Source organism: Erpetoichthys calabaricus, chromosome 13 (genome assembly GCF_900747795.2).
Source record: "Erpetoichthys calabaricus chromosome 13, fErpCal1.3, whole genome shotgun sequence".
In the NCBI taxonomy this organism is placed as follows: Eukaryota; Metazoa; Chordata; class Cladistia; order Polypteriformes; family Polypteridae; genus Erpetoichthys; species Erpetoichthys calabaricus.
The window spans coordinates 14,745,073-14,765,640 of NC_041406.2; the positions used below are offsets into that span (position 1 = coordinate 14,745,073).

A 20,568-nucleotide genomic window follows, 5' to 3' on the forward strand; every position below is an offset into this window, starting at 1 on the left:
AAATGACCATCAATCTGCCGCAGCCAAGTGTTACGTGGGCGATCCCTTGGCTTGCTTCTGCCACTCAGGTCCTCAACAATGAGTTATACTTCCTTAAAAAGCTTGACATCTGTGGCAGAGCGACGGGCACTCAGCAGGCTCCTGTCAATAATGGAGAATCCACTGCATCCACTGAACAGGATCATCTCCAGACAGAAGAGCAGCTTCAGCGACAGACTGCTGTCACCGTCCTGCTCCACTGACAGACTGAGGAGATCGTTCCTCCCCCAAACTATGCGACTCTTCAATTCTTCATGCTGCTGCTGGAGTATGTGAATTTCCCCTTGGAATTAATAAAGTATCTATCTATCTATCTATCTATCTATCTATCTATCTATCTATCTATCTATCTATCTATCTATCTATCTATCTATCTATCTATCTATCTATCTATCTATCTATCTATCTATCTATCTATCTATCTATCTATCTATCTATCTATCTATCTATCTATCTTTGCAATGCCGTAAGTGACGCTCTCTCACATTTGGGACCCCATGAGTAACTGCTCATTTGACACAAAGTCAAACCTGAAGAGACACAGTACCAAAGGAGTCCAGTCTTCAACTCAGGTCACTGTATAGCGTCCATGTGTCGCAAAACAGTAAGCACCAGGACTAAAGACATGGACTTTTGTCCTTTTGGAGATATCAGTAGCGCCATACACCCCTTTCCAGCAACCTTATGACCCCCCAGGCTCGTCCAATCCATCTAGTGACTTCATAGGAAGAGTCACCAGAGATATGAATGTCACTGTCGTGGTAAGTAAACCTCTTGATGAGGTCCACACTCTCTCCGTAGACAGACACACTGCTCATGACTGTGCCTAAGAGGTCATTAAAGGCCTGGATGTTGGTTTTTATAAAAGCACCATCAAGTAAATCTTGGAAGATAGTTCTAAAGGGATCTATTGCGAAAATCTTTGCCAGTGGGAAATGGCATTCCACTTAATTCCCAGGATCCTGTTCCATCATACAGAAACTGGAGGTCAGTCTGTGCACTGCTAGCATCTGTTAGACATACGAGAGCACAGTGGCGTTCTCCTCTCCACTGATCGATTACTTCCATGTGTAGCGGAGCGATAACTCCTGTCAATGTACTACCCACTGCCACTGCACTACTGGAAAAGGGCATTTTTTTCATAACGTAAATACAAGAAGCCAGCATGTGCGCCATTTTTACCTCGCACGTTCCATCAATGCACACATTTGTGCTTTCTTCAGAACAGGCGGTGCCATCTTTCACCTTACTGGAGAGAGCGAAGAAGAAGTCATAGCCTTCTGCGTAACAGTAGAGCTTGCAGGCGTCCTGCTCTGTAAGGAAATGAACCAAAAAAACAAAAAGGTGTCTGCTATTAAAAGTGTAACAGTCTTTATATTCACAGAACAGTTTAAAAAAATGAATGATGTCATAAAAAAATAACACATTAGGATGCGTCGATGACAACTTCCTAAATGGTACCAATTCTTGCCTGAATAGGCTCAGATTTCCCATTATGCTGAATTAATTAAGGAAGCATCCATCCATTAAGAAACCCACATTTCACATCAAGGCTGTATCAGAAGATACAATTCTGATCATATGTTTACATACCGTGGTAGAATTTGTGAAATATTGGGGCTTCGCCCCCTGCTCGCTTTGCTTGCCAACCCCTTGCCCTCCCCCCGTTGTGAAGAGGGGGGTGGCCACTCCTCCGAAACCCCCTCTTAAACGGAGATACAATGGGAAACAAATACAGCTCTTTTAAACCTCCACTTTGCTCGATCAGCTGCTGGCTTGCTGCTGCTGTGCCATGTGATCTACATCTCGTGCGGTGCTTTGAACGTTTAAAAGCCTGTACAGCAGCTGTCCTTTTGTCTCACTGCCTTGTCTCTCTTCTCCCCGAGACATCCTCAAACACTACGCGATCTCTTTTCGCTGTTCCGTTATTTCACCGAGTAATATTTTCCATTTGTTTTGCGCTAATGCGATCTTTACTATCATTTTTTTGAGACTTTCGAATTTTCCTACTTCTATTATCTCTAACCTGCTCTGCGTGTGTATCACGGGACTTGCTTCCAAAGGTTGTCTCGCGGGACGTGAAAGTGTCTCTCTGTCTCTCTTCAAAAGATCTCTTTTGAAACGATCACGTCTCGTCGCAAGATTTTTTTTTTTATAGTAGAGAGCTATAAGTAATCCTGTAGAAAGCTTTCCTTTTAATTAATGAGTGGGCTTAGGCGAGGCAATTTATTATCACATCATTATATGCGCCCTTTTTAAACCCTAATGATAACTGAATTTTATGGGGCGGAGTGGTGGCTCTGAGGCTAGGGATCTGCACCAGTAATCAGAAAGTTTCCCAGCTCAAATCCCATAAACACCAAAAGTGACTCTACTCCGTTGGGCCTCAGAGCAAGGCCCTTAACCTGCAATTGTCCCGTCTTGGGTATGACGTTAATCTGCATCCGGCAGCAGCAGGTCCTCCAACTTGCAGGGAGAACTTGAGGTTTGGTGGCAGGATTGGCACTCCAGCCACTGTAAAAAAAACCAGTGTAGTGCTGAGGTGTCACCCATTGCACGGCTGCACTCGGACCTCCATCCTGGTGTATGGGTGCGCCAACACATGGTAACATGTTCCTTCACAGGGGAGGCAGGCATCATGAAAAGTTAAAAAAAACTAATCATGATAACATAAAATAAATGTGTCCACTGGTCTGTGCTATAAATTTCTTTTCTGTATGATTCCAATAATTTTGATTATTTGTATAGTAAAAATCTTGGTGATTCTAAATTGGCCCTAGTGTGTGCTTGGTGTGTGGGTGTGTTTGTGTGTGTCCTGCGGTGGGTTGGCACCCTGCCCAGGATTGGTTCCCTGCCTTGTGCCCTGTGTTGGCTGGGATTGGCTCCGGCAGACCCCCGTGACCCTGTGTTCGGATTCAGCGGGTTGGAAAATGGATGGATGGATGGTATAGTAAAAATCGCTGAATTTGCGGATTTCCTGTTCAAATATAGAGGAGAAACGGGAGGGGTAGCAACGACGAGTCTCACCTCACCTCATTCTGCGCTCTCCTCACACACAGGGTTGATGTGTGCAATTGGCGCTTGCCTGCCTGCTGTCTCTAAGTATATAATGCTTGCAGACCCATTTATTACACACCGTGACTATCCACAGTCTGGCTAATATCTTTAATGAACGTGTGTGACATATTTAGTGTGGCTGATCGGACATAAAACCGCTGTGAAAAGGCACAATGTGAGTGAGGCGGACAGTACCGTGCCGCCCTGAAGGGGGCGCATGTGAGCCAACAGGCGCTCGTTGCTGCTGTTCTTCTATGCAGAGGCGCCAAGAACTTAGCGACATCAAAAAGTCAAGTGCACTGCAGCGCACGGTTTATTTTTATTTTTTGTTCCAACTGACTGCCAAAATGGAAGATTAAGATTTTTTAAAACTAAAGGAAAATAAGGAGGACTTTTACAAGAAAGTGACGGAGATTTTCGTGGAGAAGGAAAGGCGCATGGACTTTATTTACAAATAAAGGTAAGAGCATAAACGGTTTTCAGTTTTATAAAAAGAATGGGATCAGACTAAGAAAAAAAAAAAAAACAATCAATCCAATATTTAAATACTAAATTTTTACCTTAAATAAAACATTCTTTTGTTTTTCTTGTTATCCTTTTGTTGAACAGTCTGCATTAAAATTGATTAAAGCATCAGAATTAAAAGCTTTTAAAAACAACTAAATATTTCAAAATTGAAATTGTTTTTTTTTGTACACCACTCATTACTTTCATTTGTATTGAATGAGTGTGAATTGTGGAATTGCAACGGCAAATTCAGAACACATGGAGTGTGAGGAGCAAATGTGCTCTCTCTGCTCTCTCTGGCCGCTATAAAGCAATGTTCTTTCTTAGCCAAATATGAACCTTACTGATGTATGTGTAAAGAATGCTGATGAGATATGAAACATCACCAGTAGTCAATGCGTCAACTGAATAGTGAATAAGAGACTCTTTTGGGGTCATATATTTATAAATCTGGCTCTGAAGGAGTCACCAGCCATGAACCTCAGCACACATCACTGCTTCCTCTCTCATAATCGAATTCACCTAAAATGGGCCTGATGAAAAGTTTACATCCCCTTGAATGTTGCGGCTGATAATAACACACACAAGTGGACACACAGAGGTTCAAATTAAGGGCAATTAATGGAAAGTGTCCCCCCCCCCCCCCCATAGACTCTTGGAATGTAATTAGTGTCTGTGTATAAACAGTCTATCATTTAAATTCATGCAGAGCTGCGCTGACTTTGCTGGATACCAAGCCATGAGGAAAGCAAAAGAACTGCAAAGGACCTGCGTGAAAAGGTTGTTGATTTGTATAAGTCAGGAAAAAGGATACAAAAAGATATCTGGAGATTGGAAAATGCCTGTCATTAGTGTTCAAACTCTGATCGAAAAAAGTGGAAAGTTAAGAGGTTCTGTTGTTACCAAAAAAAAGAAACACAGAACTATTGCAATTACTACTTCTATTAGTAATAATAATTACCATTAATAATAATTAAAAATGATGTCACCTAGGAGACAACATATGAAGGAAACTGTGGAACAAAATTCATCACTAGTACTACTACAACTATCCATCCATCCATTATCCAACCCGAAATATCCTAACACAGGGTCATGGGGGTCTGCTGGAGCCAATCTCAGCCAACACAGGGCACAAGGTAAGAAACAATCCCCAGGCAGGGCGCCAACCCACCGCAGGACACACACACACACCCACACACCAAGCACACACTAGGGACAATTTAGAATCGCCAATGCACCTAAACTGCATGTCTTTGGACTGTGGGAGGAAGCCGGAGCACCAGGAAGAAACCCACACAGACACGGGGAGAACATGCAAACTCCACGCAGGGAGGACCTGGGAAGTGAACCCAGGTCTCCTAACTGCGAGGCAGCAGCGCTACCCACTACGCCACCGCGTCACTCACCACTACAACTACTACTACTAAAAATAATAATTAACATTACTAATAAAACCAAGCATGATGTCACCCAGGAGAAAATATGTGAAGAAGTCTGGAAAGGCATCTTGTGAAGAGATGAGACAAAGATGAACCTGCATTAGAGTGACGGCAAGAGCAAAGTGTGGAACTGGCTGAGATCCAAAGGAGACCACCTCATCTGTTAAACATGGCGGTGCTGGGGGTGTTATGGCTTGGGCATGTATGGCTGCCACAGTGACTGGCACACTTCTCTTCATTGATGATGGAACTGCTGATGACACAATGAATTCTGAGGTGTGTGGAAACATCTGATCTGCTTACGCTCCAGTAATACCTCCCTAACCCTAACCCTAACCTTCATCCTACCATAAGTCAATGATCCAAATGTACTGCTGAGGTCACACAGGAGTTTATCAAAGCTAAAAAATGGAAAATTCTTGAATGGCCAAGTCAGTCAAGTCAGTCACTCAATTTCAATCCAAGGGAGCAACCTTAAGAGAAACCTTAAGGGGACAAGCCCCCCAAAATAAGCAGGACCTGAAAATGGCTACACTAGAGGTTTGGCAGAGCATCACCAGAGAAGATTCTCAGCAACTGGTGATGTCTATGAATGGCAGACTTGCCTGCCAGGGATATGCGACAAAGTACTAAATATGACAACGGCTTTAACAGACCTGCCATTGCTGTGTCCCACACATTATGGTGCCCTAAAATGGGGGGACCGTGTAGAAAAGTGTTATGTGACCGAGATGTCTGCAAATCCCCTTGAAGACTGTAACGTGCTCTTTAATCACAATGTCTGAATCTGTTTGGTTTGTAATTTTAAACTGCAGAGTAGAGGAGTAAATCAAGGAAAGATGTGTCTGTGTCCCAAACAGTATGGAGGGCACCGTATGTATTGATGATAATTAAATCCAGGTTTTACAAATTCAGGAAAGAGCAGGTTAAAAACTGAGGACATCACAGCTGTACTTGGATATCGCTGTAGACAAATTACACCATTCCTGTAAATTAAGAGTCCGCTAAAAAAAAAGTCACCATGGTGCTGGGGTGTAATTGATGTTTGGGTATTTCACCTGCATTGCTGACACCATTAATTCTGCTCAACTCCTTGACGGACAGAACAAGTGCCTGAAAATGAGTTCCAGGTCTACTTGAACGGTTTCACTCCTTCACGAGCTCCATTTGCACAGCTGCTCGCTTTCGTTGAAAGATTTGTTTGGCTGAAAAGAGACAAGTTGTACCTTCAACTTGAGTATAAGGTTTCCAGTTGTAATGCCAGCCTCGGAACTGCTTGCTGTTAAATTCAGCACACTGCTTGGATCGGAAATCAACGCTGCCCGGGGAACACATCTGAGTATTGCACAATTTGTACACCCGAGAGGAGCCTTCACAGAACCTTCCACCATACACAGGCCTAGAAGAAGGAAAAATAAATAAATAATAACAAGTGTACTATAAGGTGTCACCATAAAGGGAAAATACATGTCACTTTGCAATATTCACAGAGCTAAAAAGTAACCTAGAGGACAAAAATGCATCTCATGCATTCCTGCTTCAACAAGAATAAAATATTTTTTTGCCATAACAGCATTTCTTGCATGGAGTTGCATTCAGAGAAGGTCATATTATAAAACATCAATACACAACATGAGGACAACAACTCTATGGTGTCCCCTGCCACCTGTTCAGTCTGTCCCTACGACTCCAAAAAGTGCCACTGCTGTCCTGCATTGTTCCTGTTCCAACAAAGGCAGGCATCTGTACTCGTCTAAATCTTTCTAAAGTTCATCAATATTTTTGACGAATGTCTCGACTTCCATCAAAAATCAAGTTATGAACGTCGGCGGAAACGGAACTCATTCATAACCCAAGGGCCACCTATGGCTCTCACTAAATGTCAGTTGATGTCACCCACTAGAGCATGGCAATGTGCATTTAACTGTTATATTTAAAACACTTCTCTTGAAATAAATCATTTTTGGAAGAAAAAACAGAAAAGTTTCCAAGACCGTTACTATCAGGTTCAGGTCAAGTTGGGGAGCATACACTGGTACAGAACGTTGCTGAACCCACCACATGACCAGGGACAGGGTCAGGGGAGGCAGGTGAGGCAAAGTCTCATCTGTCATCATGATAAGTAAAAAAACTAATAATGACAACATAAAATAAATGTATCCGTTGGTTTGTGCTATAAATTTGTTTTCTGTATGATTCCAATAATTTTGATCATTTTTATAGTCAAAATCGTTTAATTTCCCGTTCACATACACGGGAGAAACGTGAGGTGCGGAGACGACGAGCCTCACCTCACCTCGGACTGCGCTCTCCCTCACACACGGGGTTGATGCATGCAAATGGAGCGTGCCTGTCGCTGTCTCTCTGTACATAAGGTTTACAGACTCGTTTATTATACACCCTGACTGTCCACAGTCTGGCTAATATCTTTAACTCTTTCAGGGCAGATGTCAACTTTTGTCAAGAGGAGGCGTTGAGGGTGGTAATCAACTGTAAACTGCGACCAGATCCACCATTTTGTTTTATTTTGACTCTCTTTGCTAGAAGAATTGTTAGCTTCATTGGGTTGATCGAGATTCCCTGCACTCACGTGAGGAGCATAGAGCAGACAACGGCAGAAATGTTATAGACATCTGGCGAGAGATCGAAGTGAATATGCAAAGCAAAAATTGGTAACACTTTACATTAAGTGTCCATAATTACACTGTAACTACTATGTAATTACCTGTATAAGTCCAGTGTAACTACGAGTTGTTACTCCTTACTTACTGTGTAATACAAAGTAATGCTATAATTAATTACTCAGTTGTCGTTGTTATTCCACAGTTTATATAATTACAATGTAACAATGAACCAAAAACAAGTGTTCTTACATAGTTACATTGTATCTGTACTTTCAAAATGTAATAAAAACATCCGGGTATCTAACTTCAACTATATAACAGATGTTCCATGGTCTGGGCAATTGTAATGGAGAATTGCAGTGATAACTGCATAGGCTTTCGATGATATTTCAAGATCTTTTTTAAATGGTGAAAACACCTTTGCAAAATGGTTAACGCTTTTGCCTCACGGATGCATTATCCTGAGATGGAATTTAAAAAAATTATCCAACCCACTATATCCTAACTATAGGGTCAGGGTCTGCTGGAGCCAATCCTAGCCAACACAGGGCGCAAGGCAGGAAACAAACCCCAGGCAGGACACCAGCCCACCGCAGTCAGATCCTCCATTACTATCTGAAATGTATTAATGTTATTGCAAAGTCTATGATGATGGTTACCTTGGGTTATTGCACTGTCGTTCTCTGAACGTCACCCCACTACCACATGTCCTGGAGCAGGTAGACCAGTTGGACCAGTCTGACCAATGGCCATGAACAGATCGGGGGCCTTCATCTCCATGTTTCACACACTGTCCTCGACGACACCACTTAAAAGCAAAAAATACAAAAAAGCGTAAAAAACTGGACAAAAGGCAAATGAGTGTGGCACACAATAAGAAAGGTTCGTACTGTCTTCCTACCATATCAGGGCCACATGCAGTCCCTTCAGCAGCCGGCATGAACTTTGTTTCACATTTCCTGCCAACTCGGTGACACCACAATGCCTTGCATATATCCTATATGGAAAAAGAAATGGAAATTTGAAAGTAAATATGATTATTAGTTAAAAAGTAAAGGAAATTTGAAAATTTCAGTCATGTGAAAAAGAAAGTACACCCTCTTTCAATGCTAAAGTTTGTCTTAAATGCCCAGTGACACCAACCTGGTGGAAGGACAAGGGGAGAGAGCAAGCTAAGGGCATCATCTCCCCCAGGACGCTAGAGGGCAACTTCCCTGGGTTGCTGGGGCACCGCGGATTCCTTCAGGGCATACTGGGAGTAGGAGTTTGCTGTGACCTTGTTGGGTTCCGTGGGTGCCACCAGGGAGAGCAGGAAGGACTGCAGAGCACTACTATGTCTGGTTTCCGCCTCACCTGGGAGTAATTCCAGACCTCCGTAATGAGTCACCTGGAGTACTCGCAGGTGCTGCTTTAAAGGGGCCATCTGGCTTCGTTCCGAGAGCCAGAGTTGGGAGGGAGAGAGAGACGAAGCTTACTGGAGGAGGAGGAAGAGGCAGAGAGAGAAAGCTGAGGAAGAAAAAGAAATCAAAGTGCTGTGTGCTCTGCATTGTACTGTGCTGCTTGTAGGATTGGTTTGGGAAGCGTTCCCATTGTAAATAAACATGTGTGGTGCTGAAACTTGTGCCTGGTGTCTGTCTGCGTCGGGTTTGGGCAGCTAGTGCGCCCCCTACAGGCCACAGGTTCTACGTATCAGGACATAATAAAAAATCATCTGGGAAAAATAAATCAGAAACCAAGAAGGCATGAGAGTTAATGAGTGAAATTAGCAGATTAGATCAAGAACACGCCAGTTCTCCAAATGTGTCACTTTACAGGAAAAGACAGACTTTGCATTCAGAACTCAACCTCCTGACAACAAAAAGAAATGGAACTACTCAAATTTAAATCGCCACATCAGTATTACGAACATGAGAGAATGCTAACCAGATCTTTGCTCAACAAATCAACAAGCTGGAAGTCCACAATGCAATACCAGTAATTACCAAGATAGACAGAGACAGAATCATTGACCATAGAAATAAAGTGCACAAATTTAGAGACGACTATAAGTCCTTATATTCTACTCAGTTTAAAGAAGACATTACACAATCTAAAGTGTTTTTGGATGCGTTACCACAACTAGATACTCTCAGTGCAGAGGAACTGGATGAACCGCTGGCACTATCAGAATTACTAGACCCTATACATTCACTTCAGAGTTTGAAAGAAGCAGGTCCTCATGTTTACCCTGACGCATTTTATAAAACATTTCCAATTAAGCTAGCCCTGTTTTAATTAGCAACATTTAAAGAAGCCAGAGACAATAAAATTTTACCTCAAACTTTTCGCCAAGCATTAATTACCATCTTTCCTAAGAAAAATAAGTTCTTATTACAATGTGCATCATACTGACCAATCTCACTTCTGAATAATGATGTTAAGATACTTCCCAAAGCTCTAACTAGAAGGATTAAGAAAGTGCTTACTTCTGTAATATCACAGGACTAAACCAGATTGAGTAAAGGCAGACATTTAGCTTTCAATCTTCGACGGCTGTTTAATGTAATATATTCACCCATAAAGTCTAACACCCCAGAGATCTTTTTATCTCTGGATGCAGAAAAAGCTTTTGATATGGTTGAGTTGGAATACCTATTCACTACATTGGACAAATTTGGGTTTGGTCTGAACATATCTACATGGATCAGCCTACTGTACACCAGTCCAGAAGCTTCAGTTTGTATTAACAACTTTATTTCAGACTATGTCAAACTAGAACACAATATTAAACAAGGATGCCCTTTCTCACCACTGCTATTTGCAATTGCCATTGAGCCACTGGCAGTTTTCTTTTGAAATTCTTATGAGATAAAGGAGATTATCAAAGAAGGACTTGAACAGAAAATATCATTATATGCAGATGGTATGGTTCTATATATATATCAGATCCACAAAATACTGTGTCTGAAGCCCTAACTGCACTAGTAGAATTTCAAAAGATACAGTATTTGGACTCAAAATTATTCTGAATAAAAGTGTGCTGTCTATCACACAACATTAGATTGGACACCTTTCCTTTTATCATCGCAGATCAGTTGAAGTACCTAGGGGTAAACATCACAAATAAACATAAAGCTCTTTATCAAAAAAATGTTGCTATCTGCATGGAAAAACTTAAATAAGACGTGCATAGATGGTCTACACTCCATCTCACTTTAGCTGGAAGAATTAACAGTGTCAAGATGAATATCCTCCCTAAGTTTCTTTTTCTATTTCAATGCATTCCCATATACATTACCAAATCATTTTTGAAGAAATTAGATTCAATCATAACCTCATTTATTTGGAATTCAAAACTTCCATGGATCCAAAGTTCGACCCTACAATGACCTAAGGTGGAAAGTGGCATGGCACTACCTAACTTTCAATTTTATTATTGGGTGGCAAATATCTAAGCTATAAAATCCAGGACATTGACACAAATAGATGAACACACACAGGCTTGGTTACGCAATAGAAATAGAATCCTGCAGTACTTCTTTATATTCTTTGCTTTGTACCCCAGTAAATACAAGTTATCGGCAATATACTAACAACCCAATTGCACTTCATTCACTCAGAATATGGAACCAATGTAGATAGATAGATAGATACTTTATTAATCCCAAGGGGAAATGTAGGAAGCACTTCAAGACAGAGAAGCTTTTATCAGTGGCACCTCTACATGATAACCACCTTTTTCAACCCTCCCAAACTTACACAGTTTTTAATGTCTGGAAAACATTTGAGATTAAATCACGATGATGTTTTTGCATCCTATGAACAATTACACTCCAAATTTAGCTTCCCATCAAACACAATTTCTCCATATCTCCAAATCAGAAGCTTTACTTAACAAAATCTGCCCAATTTTCCTCACCTCCCACCTATTTCAATTCCAGAAGAGATATTGATCAGTCTTGAGGACACAGACAGCATCGCTATAATGTATAAAATCAAAGATCCCAGAGTACAGTGGGAAAAGGTTCTCTTACTCAACATTTAGGGAGTGGAAGGCAGAAATGCACAGAATTCACTCGAGCTCCATATGTGTAAAACATTCAATTATCCATCCATCCATTATCCAACCCGCTACATCCTAACTACAGGGTTACACGGTCCCAGCCAACACAGGGTGCAAGCACGAAACAAACCCCGGGTAGGGTGCCATCCCACCACAGGGCACGCACACACACACACCCACATACACACCAAGCACACACTAGGAACAATTTAGAATTGCCAATGCACCTAACCTGCATGTCTTTGGACTGTGGGAGGAAACTGGAGCACCCGGAGGAAACCCACGCAGACATGGGGAGAACATGCAAACTCCATGCAGGGAGGACCCGGGAAGCAAACCCGGGTCTCCTAACTCCGAGGCAGTAGCACTACTCACTGCGCCACCATGCCGCCACATTCAATTATTCAACTTAAAATCTTTTATCAAGCACATCTGTCTCGTTTAAAATTGTCCAAACTGTTTCCAGGGCGAGAGCCAACCGGGGAACGTTGCAATCGAGCTCCAGCCTCATTACCTTGCCTTTACCTCACTACTAGCATGTAGACTTGTCTTGTTCAACTGGAAGAATCCCAGCCCACCTCTTTTAAGTCAGTGGGTAACTGATGATGCCCTATACTATCTGAAATCGGAAAAAAATAATTCTCACTCAGAGGATCTGTTCAAAACTTTTTTAAAAAATATGGAAGGATTTAATCAATAACATTTTAGAATAAAGCTTCTATATTGGGGAAAGGGATACTCTTCTTTCCTCGCTGCTTTTAAAGACTTGCTCTGGTTGTTGGCTCTCGTCCCTTTCTCTTGAGTGGGGTTTGAATTTCGGTTTGTTAAGTTTGACTTGATTTTATGGACTGCTATTTACTTCAAATTAAAATTAATAAAAAATACATATTAAAAAAAGATTTAAATAATAACTTTATATTCCGAGCTCTGTAACTGCAGTTTTAACTAAAGATGGAGAGGATTTTATCTAACTAATATTTCAATTCATTTAGAATGAGATGTCATTTGTAATCTGCATCTTTATAATGTTCTTTTTTAAATCATATCTGATTTAAAATGTTAAATGATGATGCTTTCTTTTTTGGCATTTAAAATATCAGCGGTGTTCATGAGGCCATCATGGGTGCATATCCTGTGGTCTGTGTGTGGACTCCAAAGCCACAGTGCAGTGATGGAGATCCTGCGCTCTCAAAATGCCGCCGTCCTTTGGATGACATGTAAAACTGAGGTCCTGACTCTGTGGTCACAGAAGATCCCTGGGCTTCCTTCATAAAGACTAGGGTGTATCCCGATGTCTTGGCTAAATTGCCCACCACAGCCTGGTCACTCTGCCCCCTTAATCATCTCCTGTCACTAATTGACTAATTTTCTCTCACCCTTTCAACACCTAACAGCTCATGTTTGGTGAACGTACTGGTGCAAAAAATGGCTGCCGTAACATCATTCAGGTGGGATGCTGCACATTAGTGGTGGTTCAACATCTCATGTGAAGGACAGCACCATTTCTACAGCACACTGTCCCTGTCCCAGCACTGTGGTACAGTAGTCTCCCGCTTAAGTACGCAACTTGAACCTGCGAAGTTTGTGTGTACTTAGCCGGTAGGTGTGTACTTTAGCTTGGCCACTCCCAAACGCAACTTGAACCTGCGAAGTTTGCGCGTACTTAGCCTCCACTCCCAAATAGCTTGCATTTCGCTACGATGTCAAAGAAACCAAACGGCAAGCGTCTCAATGAGTCTCAATGCTGCGAAATCATCTCGAAGCTATGCAAAACGTCTGCTCCCAATAAGAGGGCCAGAGCGCAGGAGTACAAGGTTAGTGAAGGCGCTATCCGAAAGATTTGGTAGAATCGTGAAGCGATCCAAGAACGATCTGCCCTGTTGACTGAAGAGGCTAAGGAGAAGACTTTTTGAGCTTCAGTTGGACGATTTACGGAGCTTGAAGACATGCTTTATGTCTGGATTGACAACATGCGTCGTGCCAGCCTTCCTGTATCGCCATCCCTCGCCATTGCCAAAGCGAAAAACATTGCTTACAGCCTGTCAATTCCGGAATCAGATTTTAAGGCATCTTGGCAATGGTTAAGTCGATTCAGATTTCGGCGTGGATTGCAGAAGATGCTCCTTCACGGAGAGGGAGCAGAAGTCAACAAGAACGATCCGGAATTGCTAGCTGCTTTAGAAAACCTTTACGCGATTATCGCGCAATATGACCCTGAAAATGTCTACAACATGGACAAGACCTGCTTGTTTTTTCAATTGCTTCCGAGATATAGTCTTCTTATGCCAGATGAGGATATCTCAACCACCAGAGGCAATAAGAAAGCGAAAGATCGAGTTTCTCTGATCGTTTGCGCCAGTGCAACCGGAACTCACAAAATTCCTTGCGCTTTGATCGGAAAACCCAAAGAACCAGCTTGTATTAAGGACCGACATTGGCCAGTTCCTTATTTCAATCAAGCGAAAGCTTGGATGGATGCAGAAACCTGTTGGAAGTGGTTCAATGAGGTGTTTTTTTCCAGAAGTGAAAAAGCGAACAGGACGTCGTGTTCTATTGCTGATGGACAACGCTCCGGGACATTTTAAAGCCTTCGAACGCGACAATATTCAGATAGTTTTCTTTCCCCCGAATTGTACAAGCTGGAAACAGCTTTGTGACATGGGAATAATCGCAGCTCTGAAAAAGCGATACAAATATTTGTATCTCAAGGATGTTCTTGACTTTTACGAACTTGACAAGGAGGCGAAAAGTTGAAAGAAAGATCAGGGGCGAAGATTGTGACGAGGTGTTGCAGAGGTCTTTTATGGGAACCCAGCTGCTCGATGCTGCAAGTTATGTGAAAGAAGCCTGGGATTCTGTTTTGCCAAGCTCGATCAAAAATGCTTTTGTTAAGGCCGAACTAATGACTTTAGAACCAGAACTAGAGGCTGATAGCAATGTTGAAGATGTGGGCACCAAAGTTGCAAAGGCTTTGGAAACATTGAATTTATCTATCGCTCCATCAGAACTGGAGGACTTCATTCACGTTGATGACGAGAACAACGAAGAATATGCTGCTGCGGTATTGGAAGATGCTGAAGAGCTTTTGGAGTCGTTGAAAGTTGTTGAAACGGTGATGGATGATGATGATGACGACGTTGATCCTCAAGATCTGAATTCAGGTTTAGAAAATGGAGTTATTATTTCAGGGGTTCGAATCCCTTTACATGCAGGTTCTCGACATCGAGGATCAGCTGCTCTGCTCTGAAGTTCAAATTGAAGCTGATGATACATTCGATGATCTTAAGAAATCGTTTGAATCATTTCAGAGCAAGATCCGCTGTCTCCCTCAAAGCCAAACGCAAGAAACTGCAAAACTTTCGCCAAATGACGATTCATGACATGTTTAACTAATAAATCTTGAACCGAGAATTTTAGGGAAAAATATGCGTACTTAACCGGGATGCGTACTTAAATGGGTGTGTACTTAAGCAGGAGGCTACTGTATTGGGATCCACATTCAGACCACAGGGTAAGCACTCCCTGCTGGCCTCACCAACACCTCTTCAGCAGCAACCCAAGCTTTTCCTTGGTGGTTTCCCATCCAAGCACTGGCCAGGTCTGAACATGCTTAGCTTTGTGACCTGTTCTCAAATGCAAGTGGTATGGCATTCCTGCTGGAATAGGTTCAGGTTCCTCATCTGGCCAGGAGACCAATATAATAGTAGAATCAGGGGAGTTAACCTACTCGGACTATTTGCTCCTCTGATGTACTTGAAGGCAGCATCCCTGGGTTAGGGACACCCACAGAGCATGCTGGGACCTGTAGTCCTATGTGCTGGCCCTCCACGGGGAAGCTGCCAGGATTCTTAATTCCTACTTTTAGGGGACTACAGTTTGACCTAGTGGGTCACAGATAAAAGAAGCCACTCAGCCTTATCCAAGGGAGCTGGAGACGGGTGTGGCGGATGGACAAGACTCACCTGGAAGGTATGGAGGAAGAGGAGAAGAAAGAAAGAGAGAGAAAAAGAATAGTATTGTGCTTGGGCCACTCTCATAAGGAAGCCTCTTTAAGAAGTAATAGTAAGCCTTGCATCTAGACCTTAGACTTGTGTCTGTGTGGTTGTGTCTGGGGGTTTGGGATGCTGCAACACCCCCTACTGGTCACCCCATATACACTTTGGGAGTACTGTGGTGTCATTCACTATATAAGATTTATCTTAATTCATGCAGAACATCAACATTACAAAACAATAATTTAGAGAACACTCTTCTCTTTGTGCGTTATAATTAGCTTGCATCTGATGACTCAGGCGTTCGTGCTAACTTGATCCAGTGGTTTGTCATGTAATGTGAAGAAAACCCTTAAAGGTTGTTGCTGCTGATTATCCAGCTCTCAGACTTGAAGCATTTATGAGAAACTACCAGTCCTAAAATTAGCAGCCCGAGTAGGGGCCAGGACAGTGCAGTTGTGCTAAAGGTTATGAGAATTTTCTAACTTGTTTGCATTTTGCTTCCATGATATCCCAGTTCTCACAAAGACAATGCAGAAGAGTTTGGGTAATAAATAGCACATGGCTTTAATTGATCTACTTTATAAGGCAATAAAAAAAACTCTTTTGGATTATATTGTACACTTTCATGTAGAATTGTGAACAAGGAGCGCATATGAATTCAAATATAACTGCCATTTACTAATTCTGCATTATTCATTATAAGAGTATGGGAGATGGAGCCCACAGCAACTTCAGAAAGTGCTGAGACCCCTTCACATTTTGTCATATTGCAGCCTTGCGCTAAAATCATTCAAATTAATTTTTTTCCCCCCACATCAAGCAATACTCAATACCCCAGAATGACAAACCGAGAAAAGTGTCACACATGTGTGTCGGAGGATCTCCTTACTGGCTCATTCAAGGGATGTGATAACCCGCCGGGGCAAGAAGGGGAGCTGTTGCTAACTGTGTCTTCTCCTTCTCTTCCCACAATTCTGAGAATAGCTCTGCCCCTTCCGGGATTAGAAGCCCAAGTGCCGGGAGACCAATATCATGGTAGGACCAGGAGAGTTCACTTACTCAGACTATTTGCTCCTCTGATATACTTGATGGTAGCATCCCTGGGTTAGGATTCTTACACAGACACCCGCAGGGAATGCTGGGACCTGTAGTCTTATGTGGGGAAGCTGCCAGGATTCTTTTCAGGGACTTCGGTTTGACCCAGTAGGTCATAGATAAATACAATTTACTAATTCTGATTTATTCATTATAAGAGTACGGGAGATGGAGCCTACAGCACCTTCAGAAAGCATTAAGACCTCTTCATATTTTTCACATTTGGCACATTGCAGCCTTGTGCTAAAATCATTCAAATTAATTTTTTTCCCCCCACATCAAGCAACACTCAGTACCCCAGAATGACAAAGCGAAAACAGGGTCACACATGCGTGTCAGAGGATCACTTTACTGACTCATTCAAGGGATGTGATAACCTGCTGGGGCAAGAGAGGGCGCTGTCGCTAACTGTGTCTTCTCCTTCTCTTCCCTGAAATTCTGAGAATAGCTCTGGCCCTTCCGGGATAAGAAGCCCAAGTGCTGGGAGACCAATGTAATGGTAGGACCAGGAGAGTTAACTTACTCAGACTATTTGCTCCTCTGATATACTTGACGGTAGCATCCCTGGGTTAGGAGTCTTACACAGACACCCGCAGGGAATGCTGGGACCTGTAGTCTTATGTGGGGAAGCTGCCAGCATTCTTTTCAGGGACTTCTGTTTGACCCAGTAGGTCATAGATAAATACAATTTACTAATTCTGATTTATTCATTATAAGAGTACGGGAGATGGAGCCTACAGCACCTTCAGAAAGCATTAAGACCCCTTCATATTTTTCACATTTGGCACATCGCAACCTTGTTCTAAAATCATTCAAATTATTTTTTTTTCCCCCACATCAAGCAATACTCAGTACCCCAGAATGACAAAGTGAAAATAGGGTCACATGTGCATGTCAGGGGATCTCCTTACTGGCTCATTCAAGGGATGTGATAACCCGCTGGGGCAAGAGAGGGCGCTGTCCTGTCGCTAACTGTGTCTTCTCCTTCTCTCCCTGCAATTCTGAGAATAGCTCCGCCCCTTCCGAGATAAGAAGCCCAAGTGCCGGGAGGCCAATGTAATGGTAGGACCAGGAGAGTTAACTTACTCGGACTATTTGCTCCTCTCATATACTTGACGGTATACTTGAGAGGTTGGAGGTGACTGAAGGAAACATGTGGAGAACATGCAGAATCTATGAAGACAGTGAATGGGCCAGGAATCAAAGCCAGCTGCCTCACTCACCTCACCATGTTGTTTAATAACATAATCACTTTGCCACTTTTCCATGTTTGCGCATAAGACTTTTGTATTGTTAAGTAAATTAAATTTTGAAGCAGTTAATGGATAACACTACGGCCACACTGTTCTTGGACTCCAAGCTTGACTTGTGGCAGGAGTGAGCGTCTTCGGTGCAGAGTTTGCTTGCTCTCTCCATGTTAGTGATTGATTCTCTCTGGTAATTCAGAGCTCCACCACATTCCAAAGATGACTGTGTTTATTTAACTGGTGTCATTTAGGAGGTGTGGTGGCTCTGAAGCTAGGGATTTGCACTGGCAATCGGAAGGTTGTTGGTTTGAATCCCGTAAACACCAAAAGTGACTCTACTCCGTTGGGCCCTTGAGCAAGGCGCTTAACCATTGCTCCATCATGGGTATGATGTTAATCTGCATTCGGCCCTCCAACCTGCAGGGAAAAACCTGAGGGGGTGGTGGCAGAATTGGCACTCCAGCCACCATAATAATAACAAAAAACTTTGCACTGGTTCCATTTCATCTGAACTATTGTGGTGCTGAGGTGTCACCCGTTGCATGGGGTCCTAATCTGGGATCCTGAGTTGGTTTGTCATGTGGTGGGTGCGGCTGTGCCCCTAACCTCATTATGTTGACCCGTTGTGACCGAGTATGGTTTATGAAGATGGACTCATTCCAATCCAGAGTTCTATCCTGCCTTGTATCTAATGCAGCTTTGAAAAGCTAAGGCCCACAACAGCAATTTTTCCAAAAAGGCAGGAATGAGGATAATAGTTAGATTTACTGTAATTAGATACTTGTTTAAACATACCTACAGAACAGAAAGCTAATTTAATCCTAAAACAGTTTCAAAAACATTTACTGTTATTATTGGGTATGAAAGTTTGACACTTCGACGGATGATTAATCCAAAAGTGTAAAGAAAATGGTTCTCCTTGGATTTCAAAGTCTTTTTGGGCTGAAGCTGGATAATGAAAGAAATCTTAAAAGTTATCCCAGGGTATTTAGTGGTACAACACATGGCGGAACATTTAATACAAAAATAGGTGTGCCAAAGTGCTGAAATCGCAGACCAATACACAGGACTGCTATATAACTTTAAATCTGCAATAACTTTCATGAAGTGAAATTTTTAGCAAAGCTGTTTCTTACATCCTACCCATTCAAAAACACTTCAGGTTTCTTTTAAATTAAAAAGTTCCACCTAAAACATGGTATGTCCCACAAGTAAATTAAATATTCACACTAAGCACAGACATAATCCTGTTAAACCATGACATACGGGGTCTACAGCGCCTTCAGAAAGGCTGCAGAGCCTTCACTTTTTATACGTCTTATTATGCTGCCGCTTTGTGTGAAAATCATTTCAATTCAATTTTTCCCCATCAAACAAAATCTAATGTACCAGAATGACAAAATTGAAAATAGGATTTTAGGAATTTTGGCAAATTTATTAAAATTCAAAAAGGTGAAATATCCCATTGAAGCCAGTATTCAGACCCTTCACTCAGTACTTAGTTGAAGCCCCCATTGGCATCCATTCCAGCACTGGAGTCTTCTCGGATCTGACCTGAACAGCTCCACACACCTGTGTTTGGGGATTTTCTGCCATTCTTCATGACAGATCTACTCAGCCTCTCTAGTGTTGGATGGAGATCGTCAGGGGACAGCTGTATTTCAGGTCAGGTTTAAGTCTGTACTCGAGTTGGGAAAACTCAAAGATATTCATGGAGTTGTCCCTAAGCCATTCTTGTGATGTCTTTACTTTGTGCTTAGGGTCTTTGTCCAGTTAGAAAATGAACCTTCAGCCCAGTCGGAGGTCCAGAGCAATCAGGAGGAGGTTTTTATTAAGGATATCTCTGTAGTTTGATCCTTAAAGCTTTCTCTTGACCCTGATTAGTCTCCGAGACCCTGAGGCTGCCACCAACAAGTTTCAGCATTGGAGTGGCATGGCACAAGTGATGAGTGGTGCCTGGTTCTCTCAGATAGATAGATAGATAGATAGATAGATAGATAGATAGATAGATAGATAGATAGATAGATAGATAGATAGATAGATAGATAGATAGATAGATAGATAGATAGATAGATAGATAGATAGATAGATAGATATGAAAGGCACTATATAATAGATAGATAGATAGATAGATAGATAGATAGATAGATAGATAGATAGATAGATAGATAGATAGATAGATAGATAGATAGATAGATAGATAGATAGATAGATAGATAGATAGATAGATAGATAGATAGATAGATAGATAGATAGATAGATAGATAGATAGATAGATATTTCAGAGTAGCGACCACGTCTCCTTGGAGTGTGTTCAGCCCCCCCTTCACAATGCGATTGGCAGAGACGCAAAGTGGCTGGCACATAGCACAGGCTGGAGGGGTTGGCGAGCAAAGCGAGCAGGGGGCGAACCCCCTAGTATATAAATAAATAGGTAGGTAGGTGAAATACATGTCATGTAATTTTCTAATCTGCATAATCCTTACCAGGGTCGCTGGGAGTGCTGGAGCCTATCCCAGC

At 42.2% G+C, this 20,568-nt stretch overlaps 1 protein-coding gene and 1 long non-coding RNA gene across 4 annotated transcripts in view; one reads left to right on the top strand and one right to left on the bottom strand.

The window, feature by feature from the left end:
- The window catches only part of LOC127530050 (uncharacterized), a 451,280-nt gene that overhangs the window by 133,750 nt on the left and 296,962 nt on the right, over positions 1 to 20,568 (top strand). The gene's annotated exons all lie outside the window — the stretch shown is intronic.
- LOC114663997 (A disintegrin and metalloproteinase with thrombospondin motifs 16) overlaps positions 1 to 20,568 on the bottom strand; it is a 301,817-nt gene that overhangs the window by 112,676 nt on the left and 168,573 nt on the right. For all 3 annotated transcript variants that reach the window (XM_051935635.1, XM_051935634.1, XM_051935636.1), the window contains 4 exons: positions 8,571 to 8,666; positions 8,329 to 8,477; positions 6,272 to 6,444; positions 1,222 to 1,352 (listed from right to left, as the gene is read on the bottom strand). In XM_051935635.1, coding sequence (XP_051791595.1) covers positions 1,222 to 1,352; positions 6,272 to 6,444; positions 8,329 to 8,477; positions 8,571 to 8,666 — 549 coding nt within the window. The remainder of the gene's footprint in view (positions 1 to 1,221; positions 1,353 to 6,271; positions 6,445 to 8,328; positions 8,478 to 8,570; positions 8,667 to 20,568) is intronic.